Here is a 21,106-nt window from a genome sequence, read left to right as displayed (position 1 = left end):
TATACATTTTCTCTGTAGCATTATTACCAATTTCGATTGGCCATCTATGACACAAAATTGTAAAAATTCTCAAATTTGTGTATTAATATATCATATTAATTTGATTCTATTCCATATGACAAAATTTATTTATAAGTTAAAGTTAAATGAAAAACGTTAAAGTGATCTAGGACATTTATACATTAAAGAAAATGAAAAATTACAAGTCAACTATTCAATATAACTCCCTCTGAGTACGGTGTGTCTGCCAGTGGGAAATTATTTAGATATTATGAGAAAAAAAAAGATTTTTTCTGTCTTCAAGCCTGTCTTTATGCATTAAATCGTAAACATCCCATTTAACAAGCGTGTCTAAAAGTCTTTCAGACATCCTTTTGACATCCTTTAGACATACGCATCATCTGGGGTTTTAATGATATTGGCATGTAATATGTTTTGTCTGGCTAACAAATTTTGAATAGAAACACCTTTTAACTAAAAGACCGCAACGATTTCTTTGCGGTAGTACCCTCACCGCATGACTTCGCAAGATAATATTGTAGAAGGTCAGTTCACAATAGCTTCTGTCGATTACTTTGGTTGATTCATAATAGAGTGACTTGGTACCCGAAAGGATTTTTCCTATGGCATCGTTAATTTTCCACTGACATTGTATGTACTTAAAAAGGATTATATTAAGCAATTGATATGTAGTCAATTTTTATTTCCTTTTATTAAAACATGAGGAAGGAAAGTTCAATGAGACTTTCTTTTCGATACGAATTGGTAATCAGACAATATATTTCACATTTAACAATACAATCAATGTCCACAGAAAATGAGTGATCTGTATATTTACAGATGCTCCAGATTACTTATACAGTTTCTATTTGACTCTACTTTGTGTAACAAAATATATAATATTTTCTTTTATTTAATAATTTATAATTGATGTCCGTATAATTAATGTAATTTATAAGTATTTACGATTTAACATTTATCGCTTAACTTTGATGCGCTACTATCGGCAGTAGACGCAACCCGATGTCCAACTCGGTAAAGTAGTAAATACTTGATTAACACCCGGTATATAAGTATCGATTTAATGTTATCCGGTATAGGTATACTTATCGACTTGACAGAGCTATCCTCAGATAGAGATTGACCTTGCTTACAATAGCTAAATTTGTTCCAATAAAAAAAAAATTTTTAAAGTTATATAAATATTTTAATACATGTAAAAATTTTAAAAATTAAAAGCTTTAAAAAATGTTACATATCATAAAATATATATTTCTTTTCGTCATTAATTTAATTAAACTTGTTTCGCTAGATTACACTACAATTATATTCATAATGTGTGTAAAAAATGTTTACAGCAAATTCTATATATGTATATAATATATATTATATATATATATATATTCATATTGAATTATAGTTAAATTGTTTATACATATGTACATATATATATGTATGTATAATTTCAATAATTTAACTAAAAGATAATATCCTTCCTCTTTTCATTATAAATAAATCAAAGTTCTAAATAATTCACATACATGATAAATGAGAACGATGAAATGTAGATTACGTATCTTGGATACGAAAAGCTGCAAGTCAATAAAGAGAATTTCCGTTTCTATAACAACAGACATAAAGAGTTCAGTAGCGAACAGGAACCGCCCTAAGAAACCTTTGTACAAGGGGGTTAAAAACGCGCGGATCGCGATAACACAATTTTAAAAGTTAAATTTCTACGCAATTAAATTGCGAAAAAAATTAACGATGATTACAAGAACGATGGAGCAGTGCCGAATGTGCAATCGGGGATTGCAATCCTACAATATACCCTTCGATACACAGGAAAAGAAAGAGACTTACACTTTCGTGAAGAGTCCAAGAGCGATATTGCATATTCAAAAGAAATACAGAAATCCTCCAATGTAAGTACAATTAATTATTTTTTACAACAGATAACAATTTTATGGCATAATAATAATAATGACACAATAACCTTACTTAAAAAAACACTTTTGGAAACTCGAAAAATTGTTGGCAAACATCGGCAGATTTATAGATTTTGGATAAATTTCTAAATATAATTTTTTTTCTTTCGAAGAAGAATTAAAGAGATACGCATAATTAAATCTTTATCGTTTTCGTTTAAACATTAGGAATTTTTCGTAATTTTATTACCAAGTAATAAAAATCATTTCATTAGTTAATTCATTCGTTATATTAATTCATATTAATTCATTTCTCCGACATAACAACATAACATAAAGATCATAATTATACCCTAATAATAATTGTATACCACTTTGCGCAATTAATAAAAAATATCTTTTTTTATATTTATAATTGCACATACAATTTTTATGTTGTCAACGCAACAAGTGTACGATGTAGTTATAAACCCTTTTATCTATTTAACGCTTTCATACAAATGTACGCCCTAATCATTATTTGAATTAATGATTCCGAACGCAAAGCAAACGTATAATGGAAACCACAGATTATATTCGTTTCTTTACGTGAAGCACTGCTCTACATATTTAACACGATGCTAACCTCACGCGAAAGTGCGAACTTTAACTTTACAAAAGATTTACACACATATTAATGTCAAACGTGTGAAAAGTAGAACACGTCAAAATTGTGAAGAATCTATTCTTACACGTTGTCTATTATCTGCAACCTTTTCTCACTATCAATATTTCTCATCTATAGCAACAAAATGAACTCTCAATGAACTCATTTAAAACAATTTGTTGAACTGAAAAAATTACTATACTGCGCGATAGTGATATATATTTTATTAATGTGTTGAATAAAAACTTATAGACAGCTTGGGGAAAAAAATTTACTAAATTATATATTGCGAGAAAATTATTAAGATTAAGCTTTAAAACTAGAAAAAGAATATCAATAACTGGAAAAGCACAGCACATTGATAATGTAGCATAGCCATTTAGTCTATAGATTACTGTACTTATAGACGACAAAGGGAATGACCGCAACGGTAGTTGATTTTATCGTACACGGAAGAACACAAAGTGTGTGATGCTATGCACATTCACTCTTCACGCGATTTCTACTTTTATCAAAAAGAAATATTTATGCTGTACAGCTACGAAGTAGAAAAGCCTCTTTCGTGAGAATTTAGATTAAGAACTTATAATCTTTTTTATTAACAAATTCTATAAATATTGTTAATTAACATCAAGATAGAATTTGTTCTTATGCAATAAAATTTTAAATAATGAAATTATGAAGTTTATAAAGCTATCAAATCAAAATTTGGATTTATTGTGTGCATTTAATTCTAAATAATTTGTTAGATAGCAATTTGTTATTGAATATCATTATCGAAAATATCATTACTGAAAAATACATTAAATAAATAAAATTATGCAAATAAAATTACGCGACGAATAAAATGATTAAACCATAATCCAATATAACAACAAATTAAGAAATTATTTAATATAAATATCATTACAAAAAATTTTATACACAAAAGTAATTTTGTATAAATTTGTACATGTTATCATTTTGTAAAATAAATAGTACAGTCTCAAAGAACATTTTTCTGACTATTTCGTTGTGCACTAAATTTAGCATGTCATTTGCATGTTACATAATAAAATAATCAGCAAGTGATATTGATTATAGAATAAAGAAATGCTTTACGTTACATGCAGACGAGACATTCAATCATGAATTAATAATAACATCTTCTACAAAGTCGCCTTAAACGAGAGAATGTCGATTCTTTATAAAATAATTAAGAGAACAATGGAGATATACATTGATCCCTCGATTTACGCGTAATATTCATTCCGGATGATTTTTTTTACACGGTGATTGAAAATGCATAAATAAAATCTGCTAATACAAAAAAAATACATGTATATTATAAAAACATATATTTCACACATTTACAAAAAAACAATATTAATACAAGTTAAAAATAAATTGTAATTTTATTCGTTGTAACTGAGTACTTGTACTGTGAGTCCAAAGCAGACAATATGTATTAAGTATAATTATGTAAGAACTTTTAACTCACTGATATAAAATATATACTTTCAGTAAATACTATTGAAAAAAATATTTTCTAACCGCGTAAAAGAACGATGTGAACCAAAGGATATATATATGTGTGTGTGTGTGTGTGTGTGTGTGTGTAAATGCATTTAAATGTGTATGTATGTATATATATATTTTTCTTTGATTGTGATAGTGTGAATAACTTTGTTCCTCTAATTTCTTCAAATGAATTGTAAAAAAAAAAACATTCGTATGTGTGTGCGTGTGTCCTACTTGTTTTATTGATTTTCTAATGGCGAATATTGGCGTCCTAAACATGTAATCGCACGCGACGTTTCACGCAAAACGCGAGAAACCAGAGAGCAATTTCTTTAAGGATTTTTGCAGCGTATTATATATAACATTAATATGAAATATAATAAAAATTTGTATCTTTTATCCAACTCTATGCAATTAATTGTAAACATTTTTTTAATAAGATTAACACACTAACACATTTTTTATTTAATAATTTTTTTATTAAAATTCTCTGAAAAACCGGTGATCTATTTAAGAAATTGGAACGATAACGCAAACACTGTAAGCTATTATCAACGATCGTAAACAGCCGTAGGTCACTATTTACGACTTTATTCGGGTAAAGGTTGACCAATCAGGTGATTACGCGTTCATACAAGGACGAGAAGAAACTATCCTATTATTACACTACCGACAAACTTGGACACAAATTTCTACTTATGAAATATTACTTGTTACTTTTATATAATTTTTAATTTATTAGATTAATGCTTTCTCGGAATATCAAAAATTTTCTTAATAATATATTACCACAAATCTGCGTTAAATGTGCAAGATTCACTGGCATTATGCAATCTGTAATTGTGCGAGAATTATGTCACTCGTGTAAAATTCGTGCAATCAACTTTTATTTAAATTTTTTTGAGTAATGAGCTACTTCAGCTCGCAAATTTCGTTTATTGGGAACAGATCTAGATTTTACAGTTAGATTGATAAGCACTATGTAAATGTCGGATGTAATATATTTTCGAACAGCACGAAATCATTATAAATGCAATTGCGATACATATGATTACATATAAAGTACAATAGACTTGTAAATTGAAATTCTTTTGAAAAACTGAAAGCAATATATAATAAAGTTGTAATTTATTATAATTTAACGTACATATTATTGTAAAAAGTAATATTACGCAGAGAATATGATTCATATTCATATTATGTCTGATTATACTCTGAATTTTTATGTACACCATTTGCATAAGTCGTGTGGTAACAAAATGCCTTACTCATCTCGTAATTTATTTTCCACCTATCGTGCGCATACACACCTGCATTAGTAAATAACTACCGCTACAAACCAGAACAACTAGCTATATGCATACTCGAGGGTGTTTTGAAGAATAAGAAACCTCGATGCCAAGGTTACCTGAATAACCTTAATCTTTTAGATGCAGTGAAAAAAACATATATATATATATATATGTATATATTTTATGAAAAAAAAAGAAAGAAATAAAAAGTTGCACGTTTGTAGCTAGAACGTGAGTCAAGTGTTAAGACCTCGCAAGTGTTTTGGCGACAGCTAGACGCGATCAAAAGCTTCACCTTGAAGTGTTGCTAGGGTTAGAAGTTCCCGAACAGGTTCCCTAGGCAGGTAGAACCTCGACAATGTTCCACCCTTCGCCGGGTAGACTTAAGCATGCGCAACGTTCGCAGTGGTCAGCGTTATTGAGTGGCCGGTCGCGGGGGTGAAGATATATGTGCAACTTGGCCTATACAGTCTATATCGGTCGATTCTAAGGACATTGTCCAGTCTCTGAACTCCCCCGCGAGCCAGTCAGTAATGCCGCGGCTACACTCGGCGAACGATCACAACGTTTTCCTCGATTTTTCCACGGGCAGCAAAATTGCCGATTTGGCGCCAGTTTTGTACAGTACGTATTAATGTGAAGCGATTGTGAGAGAAATTAAAGTTGATAATTTCAAAGAACTTTAACTTCTCGATATTATGAATACGCGAGCACAAACTGTTCGCGTTACGAAATAATCGTATTTCTGCATCTATTTGTAATATGTGAGATATTTTTACAATTTCGATAAAATAGTCAAAGTCCAAAAATTGGTCAGGTAATAATACAAATAAAAGCTATTTTCAAAGAAAGAGTTGATAACTAAATAATACATGTATAAATTGCTCACCACATCTTTTTATTATGTTCTTAATTAAGAATCATTATATTTTTGTACCAAGATTAATAAAAATACTTCTTATAACTTCTCACCATGAGCGCTATCGCAAAATTGTTCATGTTTTAAAATTAGACAAATTTGCTGATAGCTAGACCTCTCGTGACTTGACCGGTGAATAATTAAAGTAATAATTACGAACGCCACGTTCACGTTTCAGTAACTGTGATGTTCTCACTTAGCAAATACTGAGCAATCAATGAGCGATCAATAGACTAAGCTTTTGAGCCTTCAAATAATAGCTTCAGAGATTTTCGAGACGCAATTACTTCCCTCTGCACAATATGAATGCCTAAGGAGTAAAATCGCTTGTATAAAATATTATGTTTAAACTTTTGAAGGGGAGCGCTTGAAAAGTTGAACACAACGTGCAATTTTAATCCTCATCGATCGATTCGTCATGTCCGTCGCAAAATCGGACGTCTGAAGAAATCGGAAGGATGCCAGCTGGTATATCGACTCTGGCGCCGTCGACGGATGCGGGATCTTTCGGTTATGAAACCAAGGATCCGTCGGCCTTTACAATCTTACAGAAGGATGGCCTGGACTCGAGTCTGCCGCTCTTACATGTCAACGAGGACGATGAGATGAGTGCGCCGCAGCTCACCAATTTGGAGAACATGAAGAACACGATGAAGAATAATCTCTGTAATCGTAGACGTATCAGCAAATCCAACGAACATTTGGTCTTGGCTAGTTTACAGTCAAATCAAGTCAATCCTCTGAAGAAAAGGCATCAGAGCAAAAGCCAAGATAACTTAGAGTTAGCTGAGGAGAGACCACTTACAGTTAAACCCAGCATCGTCTTATCAACGGAGGATTTCAATGAGGTGCTGAACGCAAAATTGAAAAAGATTCAAGAGCAAGCCGAGGCCGAGCAAGGCCGCAAATCGCCCAAGAAATCGATTCCGCAGAAAAAGCCGTTCATCACGACCGTGAAGACGGGAGAATTTCTAATGCCACCACCGGAAGTGGCGGCCTGGCTCGGCATAGCGCCCCGCGGAACCGAGGAGGAGGCAACGGACGGATGTCCTCTGAGGAGTAGATTCAAATCACTGGTATCGCTAGCAAAGAGACCGGAGGTACGTCACAGTAACCACAATGCCAGATGCCCAGCCGCCCTAAAGGCCACCGTAGACTTTTCCCTTGGCATGATGAACGCCACCACCATCGCAACTGCCTCGACCTTGAACGAGCAGGCGAGGAGGTTCAAGAGAAGCGAGCAAGTGTAAGTGAGGTAGCACAGTCGCGTATAGACACCAATTGGCATGTCGGTGTCGTCATCATCTTATCATTTTTACAATCAGGGGCGGATTTACAGAAAAACAGAGAGAGAAAGAAGGAGAACTGCCATGATGTTTTACTCGCGAGAAATCTCACGCAAAACACTTTTATTCGCAGAAACATTTGTCGATTTTTTTTTTAATATATAGGTATATTACTTCTAATACTTTTTAGTTTACTATTGCTATCGAAAATGTTTATGTCCATTTTCATTAATATAGATTAACTTTAATCTCGGTTAAATTCATTTATCCTTTTCTAGTTCTAAAAATTAGAAAAAGATACAAAGTAAGTTAAACTGAGATCAATGTTAATCTACATTGGTGAAAATGGACATTACAAAGTAAAATTAATCTCAGATCACGGAATGTTATCCGCTCCTGTTTTCATTGAACTTATTTTGTATAGTTCAGAGCGACGACAAATTTTTTATTCCAAAGAACATTTTCATAGAAGCAAATTACAATATTGCAATATCTTACTTTAATATTATTCTCATCAAAAATTCAATATTTACGAAACAAGGTAGACATAAGCTGGAACATAATTGATCGGCCTAATAAAAAAAGTTCGCGGAAAGAACTTACCGCCAAATTTAAAATTGTAAAAGATATTTCTGTCCCAAAAGGGAAAATGCGATTATGAATTCATTGAATCGTGCAAATAAGAAGATAACGAGAGTAGGAAAAGAGTGTATAAGAAGAGCAGGAATTGTTTTTCTAGCAGATTCCCCCAGACGCCGCGTGCTTTACCGAAAAAGTTGGAACCGATCGAGGGCATGACGAATATGCTGCCGAGACTCCGCGGGTAACGAAAACAACTTACAAGTGGCACCACACTTATCACTGGTCTTTTAGTTGATAGCAGCTGCTTTTTCCCCGCTTTTTTTCTTCTCGTCGGCCCGATTTATTCTCGTGCGCTTGTGGTCGCGTTCGAGTTTCTCTTTAAGTCTAGCGTCGCTCTCGGTGCACCGTATACACTCTTGACTGTTCAGAGAACGGAAATCGTGTTCGACGATTGTTCGTGACTGAAATTTTTCTTCTCGAATAATAACATTAGAAACCCACATTTAACCTACATTGCCGTTCCCTACAACATTAGGGTCCAAATCCAAAAACTTTAAGTATATTTTAAATAAAAATTAAACTGTTATGTAGTTCTTATTATTATTAGCTCTTTATTTTACTACGTGGTTAATCATTTTCTCTAGTTGCTTACTACATAAGTGAGTAAAAAAAACTAAAAAGATTAGTATGAAGAGACAGACAGCTAAAAATAAATGAGAAGGTTAATTTTTATTTTTCTTCTACAATATCTAACAAAATTTTTTATAACTAAGAAATACTATATACAAGAAATATAATCGGATGAAATATGTAACTACATGTCGAACAAAAAGCTTCTACCGCGTAATAATTCTGTTTTTAGTAATCAAATTTTAAAAAATCAATAAATAATAATTAAAAAAGAAATCATCTATCAATCTCAAATCTTCAAATTTTCTTTATGTTATAAACGTTTTGTTGCGTTCACGTTAAACACTGTTGTTAAATTAGCGTGCAGCAGGGTCGTAGACACCAGCGTCGTAATATTTTGTTGCTATGGGATTGAAACGCATGCTTTATTAAGTGCGAATTGGTATATCACGAATATATAATATTTAATAATAGATTTTTTAAATTATTTTTCTTCCACATTATATAATTTGCTGCGTGGCAACACATAATCTCTATATTTCAACTATTTTATATCGTATAAAATATTATATATATATATAAAATTATATATATATATATATATATATATATATATATATAAAATTATATATATAATTATTTTATTATTGTATATGTGCACACAGAATTATTTTAATTCAATTACATAGAAAATCTCAAATTATCTTATTAATTATTATCGAAATTATTCTTAATTATTAATTATATATTATATTATTATATATAAAAGATAAATTTATAATATATATAATTAATATTAATAATAATTTTGATAATCAATAAGATAGTTCAAGATTTTCTGTATAATTGAATAGAAGTAATATATTCTATTATATCAATCGAAAAATTGGCGAAATAAATTAAAAATGAACTAATATAATCTGTGGTTCGATAGTTCATCAAAAATTAATTACATTAAAAAATAATTATAGCTTATATAATTTAAAAAAAAGATTATTTTATAAATATTATAAGTTTGTCGATGCTTGCCAGAAAACGTCAGGTTTTATACTAATTATTACTCAGCATGTTCAGCTGAGCTTTCTTAATTAGTTTGATGTAATCACTAAAAATTAAGTTTTACTATAAATCAAACATTATTTTGCAGCGATCAATCGGTTCCTTTCGGGAATATTATGTTTGACCGTCGAGTGGCTCGAGGAAGCACATTCGCTTCCGTTCCTACTCTCGTAAGTCTACCTTCTACTAATTTTTCGAAATAAAAAATCTATATTTTTTTGTAAAATTTGTATCTATCTAGATCGATGGGGAACAATCGATAGCAGCAAGGCAAGCGGAAGCGAGACGAAGACATTTGGCAAGAAAACGTGCCCAAGTGCAAGCCTGCAGAGCGCTTGTCGCTAGAACGGGTTCGCCTCCTCCAGTTCCTGGAAGAAAACACGAACCAGTGCAAACCGAAACTTTTCTCGAAGAGGTTAATTGAAACCCTTCCATCTGTACTTAGTACTTTAGTAATTTATTTGGATAATTCATTACTTTTTTTTCATTAAGACAAATTAAATATACATTAAATATACAAAATTTTAAATGGGCATTGCATGTTCAAGTTGATAGAAAAACCAGACGAATCCGAAGTAGCCACACAAACTGATTATTTCATGGAAAGACCAGTATTGCCGGATTATTATCCAGGCAAAGTTGGAAAGGACGCTTGTACCCAAATCGAACCCGGGGAAGTACGTGACCTTAACACATTCAAGAGAGAGAAGAGAAGAGAGAGAGGTGGTGTGATCACCACCGAAACAGTCATCTCTTACTTCCTAAGACAACGATACTTCTGTGACTTAAAAATATGCGTACCATTTATGTGTGTCAGTCATAATCTGTCAATGCAACTTCTAGAAGATCACTTGACCGATGGCCCACATGGTGGTCACACCCTCTAAATAATTAGCCAAAAAATGTATTGCGAACGTGTTAATATTAAAAAGTTTGATTACAATAGATACTAATCTTTTATTATATCTAGTACAATCGGTCTACAGAACAAATGCTTTGTAACGTGATATTTTCAGCTCTTCGACTATGACACTGAAGTTCAACCGATCTTGGAGGTGTTAGTAGGCAAGACTATCGAACAAGCCCTAATCGAAGTTCTGGAAGAGGAAGAAATTGCTGCTCTTAAGGAGCAGCAGAGAAGATTCCTCGAATTACGCATGGCTGAACAAGCTGAAGAGCAACGATTGGCGGAAGAAGAGAGGAGACGTAGAGAGGAGAAGGTATCGATTTTCTCTTTTGATTTTTTAATATTTCAACACTTTGAATTTTTAAGTCTTTTATTTATTCTCTTTGCGTTATCGTAAACAGTAGAAAGCGAGAAGATGTGTAAAGTGTAAAGAAAAAAACAAATTTGTTTTTAATCCGCAGGATCAACGTCTAAAACAACACGAAGAGGCAATGAAGGCTCAGCAAGAGACTGAGGAACGAGTTGCGGCTGCGGTATTGTTAACAGGATATATCGCCGAACTTTTACCTTCAGTTCTGGAGGGTCTAAAAATGTCTGGCTTCTTACTGGACGAAATCAAGGCTGGTACGTGAGCTAGCGAAAGACAAGATATTTTTTCGAATTGGATATATCCTGTTTTTTAATTTCCGTCTATTTTTTTTAATGATTCTCTCACTATTTGTGTTCGAGCCCGCTTAACCATCTTGCTCTTTATTTGAATAATAATTTGCTGTGCATATGATTTTCAGATGTCGAAGAAGGTTTCATGCCTTGGTTAATGAAAGAAGTTAAAAAAGAAATGGGTAATATGATCGAAAGCAGAGAATTATTAATGGGTAAGACTGAGAGCTGTAAATAAAGAGTCTTTAAAAAGTTTTCGAAACACTACCTTCTCAAAAATCATTTAATAGAACAGAAAAGAGATTTCTTCTCAACAGCTTTCTGTTGGCAATGAATGTATCTACAACATACAACGGTCATTTTACAGAAATTATTAGAGAAATCTTGGAGAACCGTGCGCAAACATACAGGCAGCTTGGTGAAGAATACGATATTTCAAGAAATAAGAAACTAGAAAACGTATATAACTTGGAAGGAGGTGAAACTGATAGCAACTTCGTCAACTATGAATCACCCACAGAAAATCATCACGCAATTTAGCGTGATAAATAATTTGGTACGTTATCTCTCATATATTTGCAATATAAAGATCTAAAAATTTATTTCAACAGATAAATCAGAATTAAAATCTCAGCAAAATTTTATTTAACAGTATTAAATAAAAATTAAAATTTACTAAAATTTAAAGAAGTGAAAGAGATGTGGAGAATGTAAATTATTATGGCATCATAAATATTTAATAATGGTCGGATAGTAATTTTTCGATAATAATTTTTGTTATATCGCTAACTGCACTAGCGTGCAATATTAAAGACATTGATGACACTAGAAAATGAGCAAACCATAGTTAACTTTTAGATAACGGGATTTACCTTAACCAGCACAAAAGCAATATCCGAACCCGGTACCTTCTACATTAAGCAGTGTACACAGCTGTGCAACAAATCCATCTCCTTCGCTTGCACCCTCTGACAGGTCACCGCAGTGCTCGCGATCCCTATCGCAAACAGTAACCGCCGAAAGAACGAGAAAGGCCCATCAGAAATTAATTATCGATTCTCGAAATCAACGGTAATCTCTCTCGCTGTTATAAAAAAGATGCAAGAGACAAAGATAAGCTTTGTTAAAATCACTTTTTATTCTAAACCAATCTTTCTAAACTATAAAAGATTTTTTTTCTTTGCTGAGATTTTAATACACAGAAGATATTTTTCTCATTATTTAATATTAATATGATTATTTATAATTAATGTGATAATAATTCCATTTATTTTTTTCAGTTTAGATTGACATGGAAACGTTGCACAATGCTTTCAAGAATAAGAAGCTGATTATATCCTGAGATGTAATTTGTAATTTATTCATGTAATTCCGAAGAGATCCCAAAAATTTAAGTACATATTAATAAACAAAAATATAAAAAGAGTTTAATGTGCATAATATATATTTTTCATCATTAGAAATTGCTCTCTCGTACTTGTCAAATTAAAACATTTTTGTTTTTTAATAATAATATACAATTTTAATATCGTACGAGTGTGTATTTTATTTAAATCAGTTGTTTTAAAATTTGCTTCCAATCTCTATTAATTAGATTTCGTGGATTATCATCCTAACTCACGATGAAGAACTAGCACAGCTGAGAACATTTCTCCTACGTCGAAAATAACAAGTGTAATGTCATTAAAGCAGGATATGTTTTTACACTCGCTTTAGCTAGACTATTATTTCAAATAACAGATACTTCAATAAGAAGCATCTGTGTCATGTAAAGTAATTGCATTGACAAGAACGATTAATAGAATCTTCTAACAGAATTTGCTCAAACACGAAAATTAATATATATATATATTAAGCATTTAGGAAGAAATACGTGTTCCTATTAACATTTTGTATTTTTTGTAGATATTAATTTGCAAAATATATAATATTGTTTAAAATCTTTTATCAAAAATTACTCATCTTTAATATCAGTATACTTTTGTGTTCATCTAAGACAAATATCTATGACAAATACTAAACGGAGATCATTCTGAAATTCACCCCCAGGTATGATCGCGTAGGCCACCGATACACCGCCAAAGTAAAAAACCTGTCCGCTCCAATCAGGATTAGACCGATCGTAATGGGATGAGGTTTCACGCTGAATTGAGATCGGCACAGTTTTAAAAAGCCACCCACCCTCTTTAACTAAGCCCTCGCGGGTGAGGGGTGAAAGCGGAGTGAGACAAGGGGACATATTGTATTGGATTAAATTAAGCAAGGGGATCGACTGCTTTCTCGTACCGTGCATTATATGCACAAAAATTGTGTGCCAAGTGAATCGTGTTTTTCGAGGTGAGGGAGAAGGGGTGGTCTACCGCACGTTGAACGAAGAGGGATAAAAGATGCCCAGTGCACCAGGACTGGTATGCCACGAGGGCTCCGACATTATTTTGTCATGTGACCCATGTCATCTGCATCTTCACGTGATTTTTTTTTTCGCTGCGGATACGACACGTGCAAATTTAAGAACTCCTACTGTAAAAATACATAGTTAGCCAACGTAATTTCTCGAGACACATTTTAATTTACTTTTAATTTAATTTAATGGTTTTTATATATATCAAGATTTATATGCGATAAAAACCTTTGAAATTTATTGTACGTTGTAATTTTATATTTTATAAAAATAAATCTCTCCGTTGGCTGTTGGTTGAGTAAAAACGAAACACTATCGTATTTTAATATTTACCCGTAGACAATCACGTGAATTGGATTGACTCTTAAAATCAAGTAAACAGTTCCTAATGGTTAAATACTGCCTCAAACGCGGGGCGCGCGATCAGGATGGAGAATGGAGAATATCTGTGGGGTATTCGGTGGTCACGTGTCGTGTTACAAAGCACTCGTTTCTGCGGGACGCGAGCAATATGTCGGTGGCACGTGAACAGCGGAAGTGCACTTTGACTTCTCTCGCATGGAATGCAACGCAGAAAAATTTGTAAAGTTTTTTTAAAAGTTACATCAATTGAATTGATCTAGATATTAAAATATAATAAAAAATTTTCTTTGCATATAAAACTTTGTACAAAATGCAAAATTAATAATTAAAGTTGTAATAATTGTTACCAATATCACAATTGTAATAATTGTTCTAGCATATTTTTGAAATATAGAGTAAATATAAAAATATGAAATTAAATTTAAAAATTCTAAAATTATTAGCTATCTTTAGATAATTTGTTATTTATCCAGCCAAACTCGCTAGCTAAATTAATATGCCTTGCTCTAGCGCAATTTGCAGCGAATATTAATAATACATAAGCCACCATCTCGTTCGAGGCAGCATTAGGCTTTTGACACTTGCAGAACCGAGACGAATCATCTTTATGACTACCTCCCTGCAACCCTCTATAACTCAGAATCTTAGTAAAGGGACACAGAACAATAAGATTTGTTCCGTTTCCCCGCGTGGCAAAAGGCTCCAAATCTACGCGCATCTTCCGTCACCGATGATTCGCGCTACCACTACGCTCTTTTAACTGTATATGTCCTTTTAAATATATGCAAAATGTACTTATCGATAACGACGATATAATATAGAAAGTTCATAAAATATGGTACACGACCCACATCAACCTACTGTCTACATATCTGTCTACATTATGAAATAATACACGTATCTTTTTTAAATCTTAATGTTTGTTCACAAAAAGAAATATAATGATATAGATATATCGTTTAATAATGTTTAAAATTAAATATCATCACAATAACTAAAACAATATAATATACAAAAAATTTGTATATCGTATGGCACTAATATATTATTAAAAATATATCAGCTCTATCAATATAAAATATCATATTTATAAATTATTATTTCTCACAATTAATTTTGTCTCCTTCGTCACCACAAAGTTTTTCTATTTTTAATATATGTATAAGAAAGAATTTCCTTAGAACTGAACATTTCGCATTCTCCTGTGCAAGACCAAAATGCACTTGCGTCTCCTCGTGCATCGTCACACCGGGTGCTTGGTGCGCGGCTTGGTGCGCGAATACAAGATCGCGGAGGGGTGCTTCCGCGTAGGCTTATTTTGAACATCCCACCCATGAGGGTGCAGCGATAATACGTAGATGATAATCGCGATATTAATATCGCATTGGGAAGCGCACACATGCGTGCAAGGGGCCCATTGGTCACGGCGGAACACTTGCTCGCTTGCTGGCTCCGCGGTTGTCTGAATTGCACCCTGATTTTAGAAAGAGACGACCAGAGGGAACGACCCTCCGCCGCAGCGCAAGCGACAAACGAAATTTATCGGCAAACTGCGAGAAGGTAAGTAGGTGTAATATCGTCAATATTCTGTATGATTTATTTGAAAAAAAAAAAAAAAATTATTGCATGCAGAACTAGTTATAATTCACTAAATTATTTTATATATTAATTATTATATTGTCAACAAAAATATCCTGACAAATAAATATCGCAGTTACAAAATGTCATAAATTTTGCATGCCTTGCGTGCGCTTCCTACTCTCACATTTTCCTAAATAGCTACACCTTTACTACGGCTTTTACCGAAGGTACCCAAATCTTTCAAACTTCTGTTTCCTACTCACAAATCGTGTAAGGGGCTGAAGCACTTGCCGTGCACATTTTAGGGCGCGATAGAATGGTGAAACACTCGTGCTCGAGTTTCCAGCGACCAGGGAGGGGTTGGTGCAAGGGATGGTGCGGCTTGTGAACACTCGTGTCATTCCCTGCTCCGACATCATACATGCGGATGAATCACGTTCATTCATGAAAGAGACTCGCGGTCCTGAAGAAACCATGCCCCTTTTCTGGTTCCTAATCAGGCTAGTAACCTACGTACAGCTTCGAAAGCATATCTTGAGGCTACTATAACTGCAGCGACCTTAATTATGATATCAGAAGCGAGACATGATGAGTGGTAAAGAGCTTAAGAATTTACAAGATTATTTTTAAAGTTGATACCAATTTACAAAACATCCGAGCTAAATACAAAATCAAATATATGAATTTATTTTTATTCACTTTCGAAATTAAAAAAAATTTATGTCATGTAAAATATACTTTGATATTTGCATGAATATTCAATTGTGCATAGCCAATTCATCACATAGACGATTAATCTTGTCGTTAAAACGATAAGTATGTCGTGTCCGGCGAAAAGCGTTTCACGAGATCATCTATTGCGTATATAAAAAAAGAAAAGAAAAAGAGAAACACATATCGGCAAGATAACGTCGAAACGTACTGGGTACATCGAGATCGATGGACGATTAGACAAATCCGAACGATATCGCGCCTACGCGATCAATGGCTGGGACTACCGGGAAGAATAAGCCACTTAATTTCCTAATCAACCGTTGATTCAGATGCACCTTTCGGCCGATCCCTCGGCATTGGTAGTACGGAGACGCGTAGTGGGCCGCAGCTGAGCCAAACAATGTCTTTTCACATGAAGCTTTTATAGCCCTATCGAGAGTACTGTAGGTCTGTTTCTAGTCCTACCCTGTCGATTTACGAATCGCACTTGCGTCTTCATCAAAATCGCGACAACTGTATTTTGCAATAATATGCAATTATAAAATCGCGCAATTTGTTGATTACTATTTTTATACAAAAACCCCTTGTAAGTGCAATGTAATTTATTAATTTTAATATTAGTAATTAATTTTAATATTATTCATTTAAATATTATTCATATATATATAAAATTTCAATTGTTGCTTCTTTATTAGTAATGTACAAGCGACATCCGTAATACCACATGACGAGGAAGTAACACCTGCTACAGAAAATGTCCAAAACCTAGGACCTAGGACCAGCTAGCTCCTCCCATCCCATGCGGTTGCACCAACGATGATTCGCAAGCAACCGAAGGGCCTATCTACTGCCGGCCCTAAATACAATTACATATACGTATCCACTCATACAAAGATGAGTAGAGGGGAGGACACACGCAGCTAAACCAATGACCAAAATCAGGCACCACCTCCGTACAGATTTAAAGCTTGCATGAAATGTGTCTCTACGTTAGTTGATATCTTAACTTCGTGTCATGACTATGTGGCTCATTAAGGTACAACGATTGTGGGTACATCTTGAAAAAATTTGGCTCTGTGACAATAAGCATACGCGAATGTTCTGCAAAACTTTGTGAAATGTAATTTTAATTTTATTAAATATTTTTATTGTAGTCAGAAAAATGTGTGTCAACAATATTCTGACGCGTTTAGCAAAAACAATATATAAAGAGGACTGATAAAAGAAAAACCAGCGTTTGTGAAGAGAATTCCAAGGTGGAGAAGTATCCACAGGCAAATTGTTCTGCGAAAATTATTTTCGACATAAACGCGCAAGTGATGTTTCCTGTAATATCGGAATACGAGTCGATAACAAGAAGAAATGTAGAACCAGAAAGAACTAACTTATCTCAAAAATATCAAGTACAAATACCGAGTACAAAACATCTAGGATACGTCAATCTACCTATGATCGGAAGGCCTAATTTCTTCATGAGCAGACCGCTCGTTCGAGCAGCTGGACTTATCAAAGGAAACACAACGACGGAAGTTATCCACGTCAATACATTGTCTGAAGGAAACACATCAGTCGTTCAACATGTATGTAATGACAAATTTATTTTATTTAGAGCTATAATTTTCTGTCTTAATTTAAGACAGATAATATATCAACTTAAATTCTATTAAATATTAATATTCTAGAGTGTCATTGAAATAATTGAGGTTGGCGATCGTCTTCACTGTCTGAATGCAACTATAAGCCCATCCTGTTGGCTGAAAGTCATCACCTTGGCGACAGATTTCCAAAATTACAACGTTCTACTCACGATTAGCAATGGCGGACTCGTATTAAGAACAATAAAAGACATAACATCTGGGGAACCATTATTAATGTGGTTTGAAGATTGTATTTTAACTATGTTGAACATCCCGTTTTTGACACCAGTGAATTGCAATATTCAAGGTATGAATTTTGCAAAAAGATTTCTCTAACCTAACTTTTCTGTGATAATGAAATCAATATGTAAAAATTAAGTTACTAATTACAGTTTTCTAGCAATTTAATAGTTTATTATATTTTACATTATTATCGTACATTAATACAATTTAAAAGTATACAAGTATTAGTTTATTATAGATATTTTAATTAAGTGTTAACCATTACTATCTATATATTTATAAGATTTATACTCTGATATATTTACAAATTAATAGTTACATATTAAATAAAATAAAACTTTTATATTATACAGGACTAAGTATTTATTGATTTCTAATTGATGCTAATGCAAAATCAATTACAATTGTAGCAGGTTTCTTACTATTATTTCAAAAATCTAATTTTGTTATTAATATTTTTAAATTTATTAGGAAAGAAAAAAACAAAAAATTTTATTAGATAAAATTTTTCTAGTTTATCATAGAATCAATTTGGCATAGTCAATATAAGTTAACAATATTTCTTTAATTTCTTGCATTTATACATATAAGTATGTTATAGACCTCATTATTAATTTTCGTTAGAAAATTAAATTACAGAGTTGTCTAACAAAAAGGATTAAACATTTGTGATAATACATAATTTTACTAACTAGATACTAATTTAATTTAATTTTCATTAAAACAAATTTTATATTGATATCACTCATATGAGCGATAATCAAATTTGACAAAAACATTTATAAGAGAAAAACTCAAATAAATAAGACTTACACTTATTTTAAATCTTTCTTTGTATTAATGTGTGATAATAATACAAAATAGTAAGTGTATTATTAAAAAATTATATTATTAAAATATTTTTCAATAAACTAATATACAATTATTTGAATGATTGCAGGTCAGGTTTACATATGTCATAATTGTAACAGTTGTTTCGATTATCCGAATCCTCTGAAACTACATTTGGCATTGGATTGCAACCGAGTGGACAACAGTTACATTTGGATGCTTCTTGCGAACAAGATCATCAATTCCCCAAGAACAGATCTATCTTTCAATCAATACGCAGGAAGAAGTTTCACATTCGAGCCGAAACCCTTGCCCATTTCTAAACCGGTAGCATTACCGATCGGCATTCCAGCGTATCCGGCGATTGACGCTACCACCCGCTTATTGAGAAATGATTCACCGTGCTCGTCGAATCGATCGTCAACTTCCTCTAATGGTCCCTCACCGATACCACCGTATTCCTCGGCAAAATCCCCGTCGGCAGAGATCTTACCAGGCTCATCAACTTATAAAGAGTCCATCGAGAATATAACTGACAGAAATCGCCACTTAGCTTTAAGGTCCTACGAAGCCCTGATGCATCAGAACGTTAGGAATAGCTTCATGCCCTATGACCGTTCCAACGTACAAACGGAATTCAAGATGAAGGATCCCGCGGAAGTAGAGACACTCGCCAGCGACATGGGCAAATGCGGTGCCGGATACAGATGTATATTTTGTCACAAAATATATTCAAGAAAGTACGGACTGCGAATCCACATTAGGACCCATACTGGTTACAAGCCTTTGAAATGCAACTACTGCCAGCATAGATTCGGGGATCCCAGTAATCTCAACAAACACGTGAGACTGCACACAACAGGTGACAGCCCTTACAAGTGCAATGTATGCGACAAGGTGTTGGTCAGAAGAAGGGACTTGGAAAGACACTTAAATTCCTGGCACTCGGAAAGGAGCGACGCTAACGTTTCCAACGTCAACGATGTAAATTAAAAGAATTGAGACTAGAAATCAGAGAATTTCGCAAATTTTGTTATAATTTTTAAGCTTTATCTCACGACGCTAAAAAATGTCATTGTCTGTGATAAATAAATTGTTTAAAGAGAAATCGATAATCGTAAACAATGACATTTTTCTCTAACTCTAAACCGATTTTAAATATTGAGATGTTAAACAGAAAGATATATTATTTTGAAATTAATCATAAGAAATAATATCGTTCTTTGCTGGTTTTAATAGTTTCATAACAATTGTTAATCTGATATCAATGAAAATTTCCCTGGTTAATGCAAATAATAATTATAAATGTATTTTTATAACTTAAACTGTAAATCACTTCTTTATGACTTTAGCTTTATGCATACGTTAAAAACCGAGATTTCTCCATTGGAAATCTTAGTCAAAGAGAGTCAATGTATATTATTGTAAGATTGTTGTTGTTAAAAATAAATACTTATAATCATCATAAACTTTTAAATGTTATGTATTATTTTCTCGCATCGTTTTAAGTTCATTAAAATTGATGTTATTGCAATAATAATATTTTGAGTTATTGATGAGAGAAAGAAAGTGCCAAGCTCTCTTTGAGTAAATGCTCATTTTCTTACAAGTAATCTAAAAGGTTAATTTACAATGTGCTATTTCTTGCTTTTTGCCTATTGTCCTTTCGCTTCTTTGCTGTTTTATTGAAATTGTCGAAATAAAAATTAATAAGCTTCAAAAATAACAAGAAACACGATAAAAACACGATGTTGATAAAAATCTTGAACAAAAAGGTAAAAAGATAAAAAAGGTAAAAAAGCAAAAAGCAAAAAACAAAACACATTGTAGATTATTCTAAAATCATGATTCGAATATGAAACAAGAATTCTTTTTTTATTAACATAGCTATCATACTGCATTAATGTCCATTTATACCAATGTAGAA

General features: G+C 32.8%; 2 protein-coding genes across 6 annotated transcripts; both read left to right on the top strand.

Moving 5' to 3' along the window:
* Positions 1–5,856: 5,856 nt before the first annotated feature.
* LOC105194072 (radial spoke head protein 3 homolog) lies at positions 5,857–12,942 on the top strand. 5 transcript variants are annotated; one of them, XR_005576084.1, is made up of 12 exons: positions 5,857–5,990; positions 6,645–7,531; positions 8,311–8,394; positions 9,931–10,012; positions 10,084–10,257; positions 10,391–10,519; positions 10,859–11,062; positions 11,211–11,373; positions 11,538–11,624; positions 11,777–11,965; positions 12,268–12,480; positions 12,695–12,942. XR_005576084.1 is itself a non-coding variant. In XM_026136078.2 (11 exons), the coding sequence occupies exons 2-10, from the start codon at positions 6,744–6,746 to the stop codon at positions 11,947–11,949; spliced, it is 1,881 nt and encodes a 626-aa protein (XP_025991863.1). In that variant the 5' UTR covers positions 5,857–5,990; positions 6,645–6,743; the 3' UTR covers positions 11,950–11,965; positions 12,690–12,942. The 5 variants fall into 5 exon arrangements, 4 of the variants coding, with proteins under 4 accessions (XP_025991863.1, XP_025991862.1, XP_025991861.1 ...); XM_026136078.2 differs by lacking the exon at positions 12,268–12,480 and having other exon boundaries at positions 8,314–8,394; positions 12,690–12,942; XM_026136077.2 differs by lacking the exon at positions 12,268–12,480.
* A 4,547-nt stretch (positions 12,943–17,489) lies between these two features.
* On the top strand, positions 17,490–20,246 carry LOC105194081. The gene is made up of 4 exons (XM_039455434.1): positions 17,490–17,519; positions 17,662–18,048; positions 18,151–18,412; positions 19,289–20,246. The coding sequence occupies exons 1-4, from the start codon at positions 17,490–17,492 to the stop codon at positions 20,170–20,172; spliced, it is 1,563 nt and encodes a 520-aa protein (XP_039311368.1). The 3' UTR covers positions 20,173–20,246.
* The last annotated feature ends 860 nt before the right edge of the window (positions 20,247–21,106 follow it).

Source organism: Solenopsis invicta, chromosome 12, assembly GCF_016802725.1.
Source record: "Solenopsis invicta isolate M01_SB chromosome 12, UNIL_Sinv_3.0, whole genome shotgun sequence".
In the NCBI taxonomy this organism is placed as follows: Eukaryota; Metazoa; Arthropoda; class Insecta; order Hymenoptera; family Formicidae; genus Solenopsis; species Solenopsis invicta.
The sequence above is the reverse complement of the archived record's forward strand: the minus strand, read 5'-3'. Positions and strand labels throughout refer to the sequence as shown.

Bases quoted from the DNA above. Each gene is read 5' to 3' on its own strand.
- LOC105194081 (XM_039455434.1), top strand. From the start codon at position 17,490: ATGTGGCTCATTAAGGTACAACGATTGTGG. The intron at 17,520-17,661 runs GTACATCTTGAA...TGACGCGTTTAG, and splicing joins TTAAGGTACAACGATTGTGG to CAAAAACAATATATAAAGAG. The intron at 18,049-18,150 runs GTATGTAATGAC...TTAATATTCTAG, and splicing joins ACACATCAGTCGTTCAACAT to AGTGTCATTGAAATAATTGA.
- LOC105194072 (XM_026136077.2), top strand. From the start codon at position 6,744: ATGCCAGCTGGTATATCGACTCTGGCGCCGTCGACGGATGCGGGATCT. The intron at 10,520-10,858 runs GTACGTGACCTT...TGATATTTTCAG, and splicing joins CCCAAATCGAACCCGGGGAA to CTCTTCGACTATGACACTGA. The intron at 11,374-11,537 runs GTACGTGAGCTA...TATGATTTTCAG, and splicing joins ACTGGACGAAATCAAGGCTG to ATGTCGAAGAAGGTTTCATG.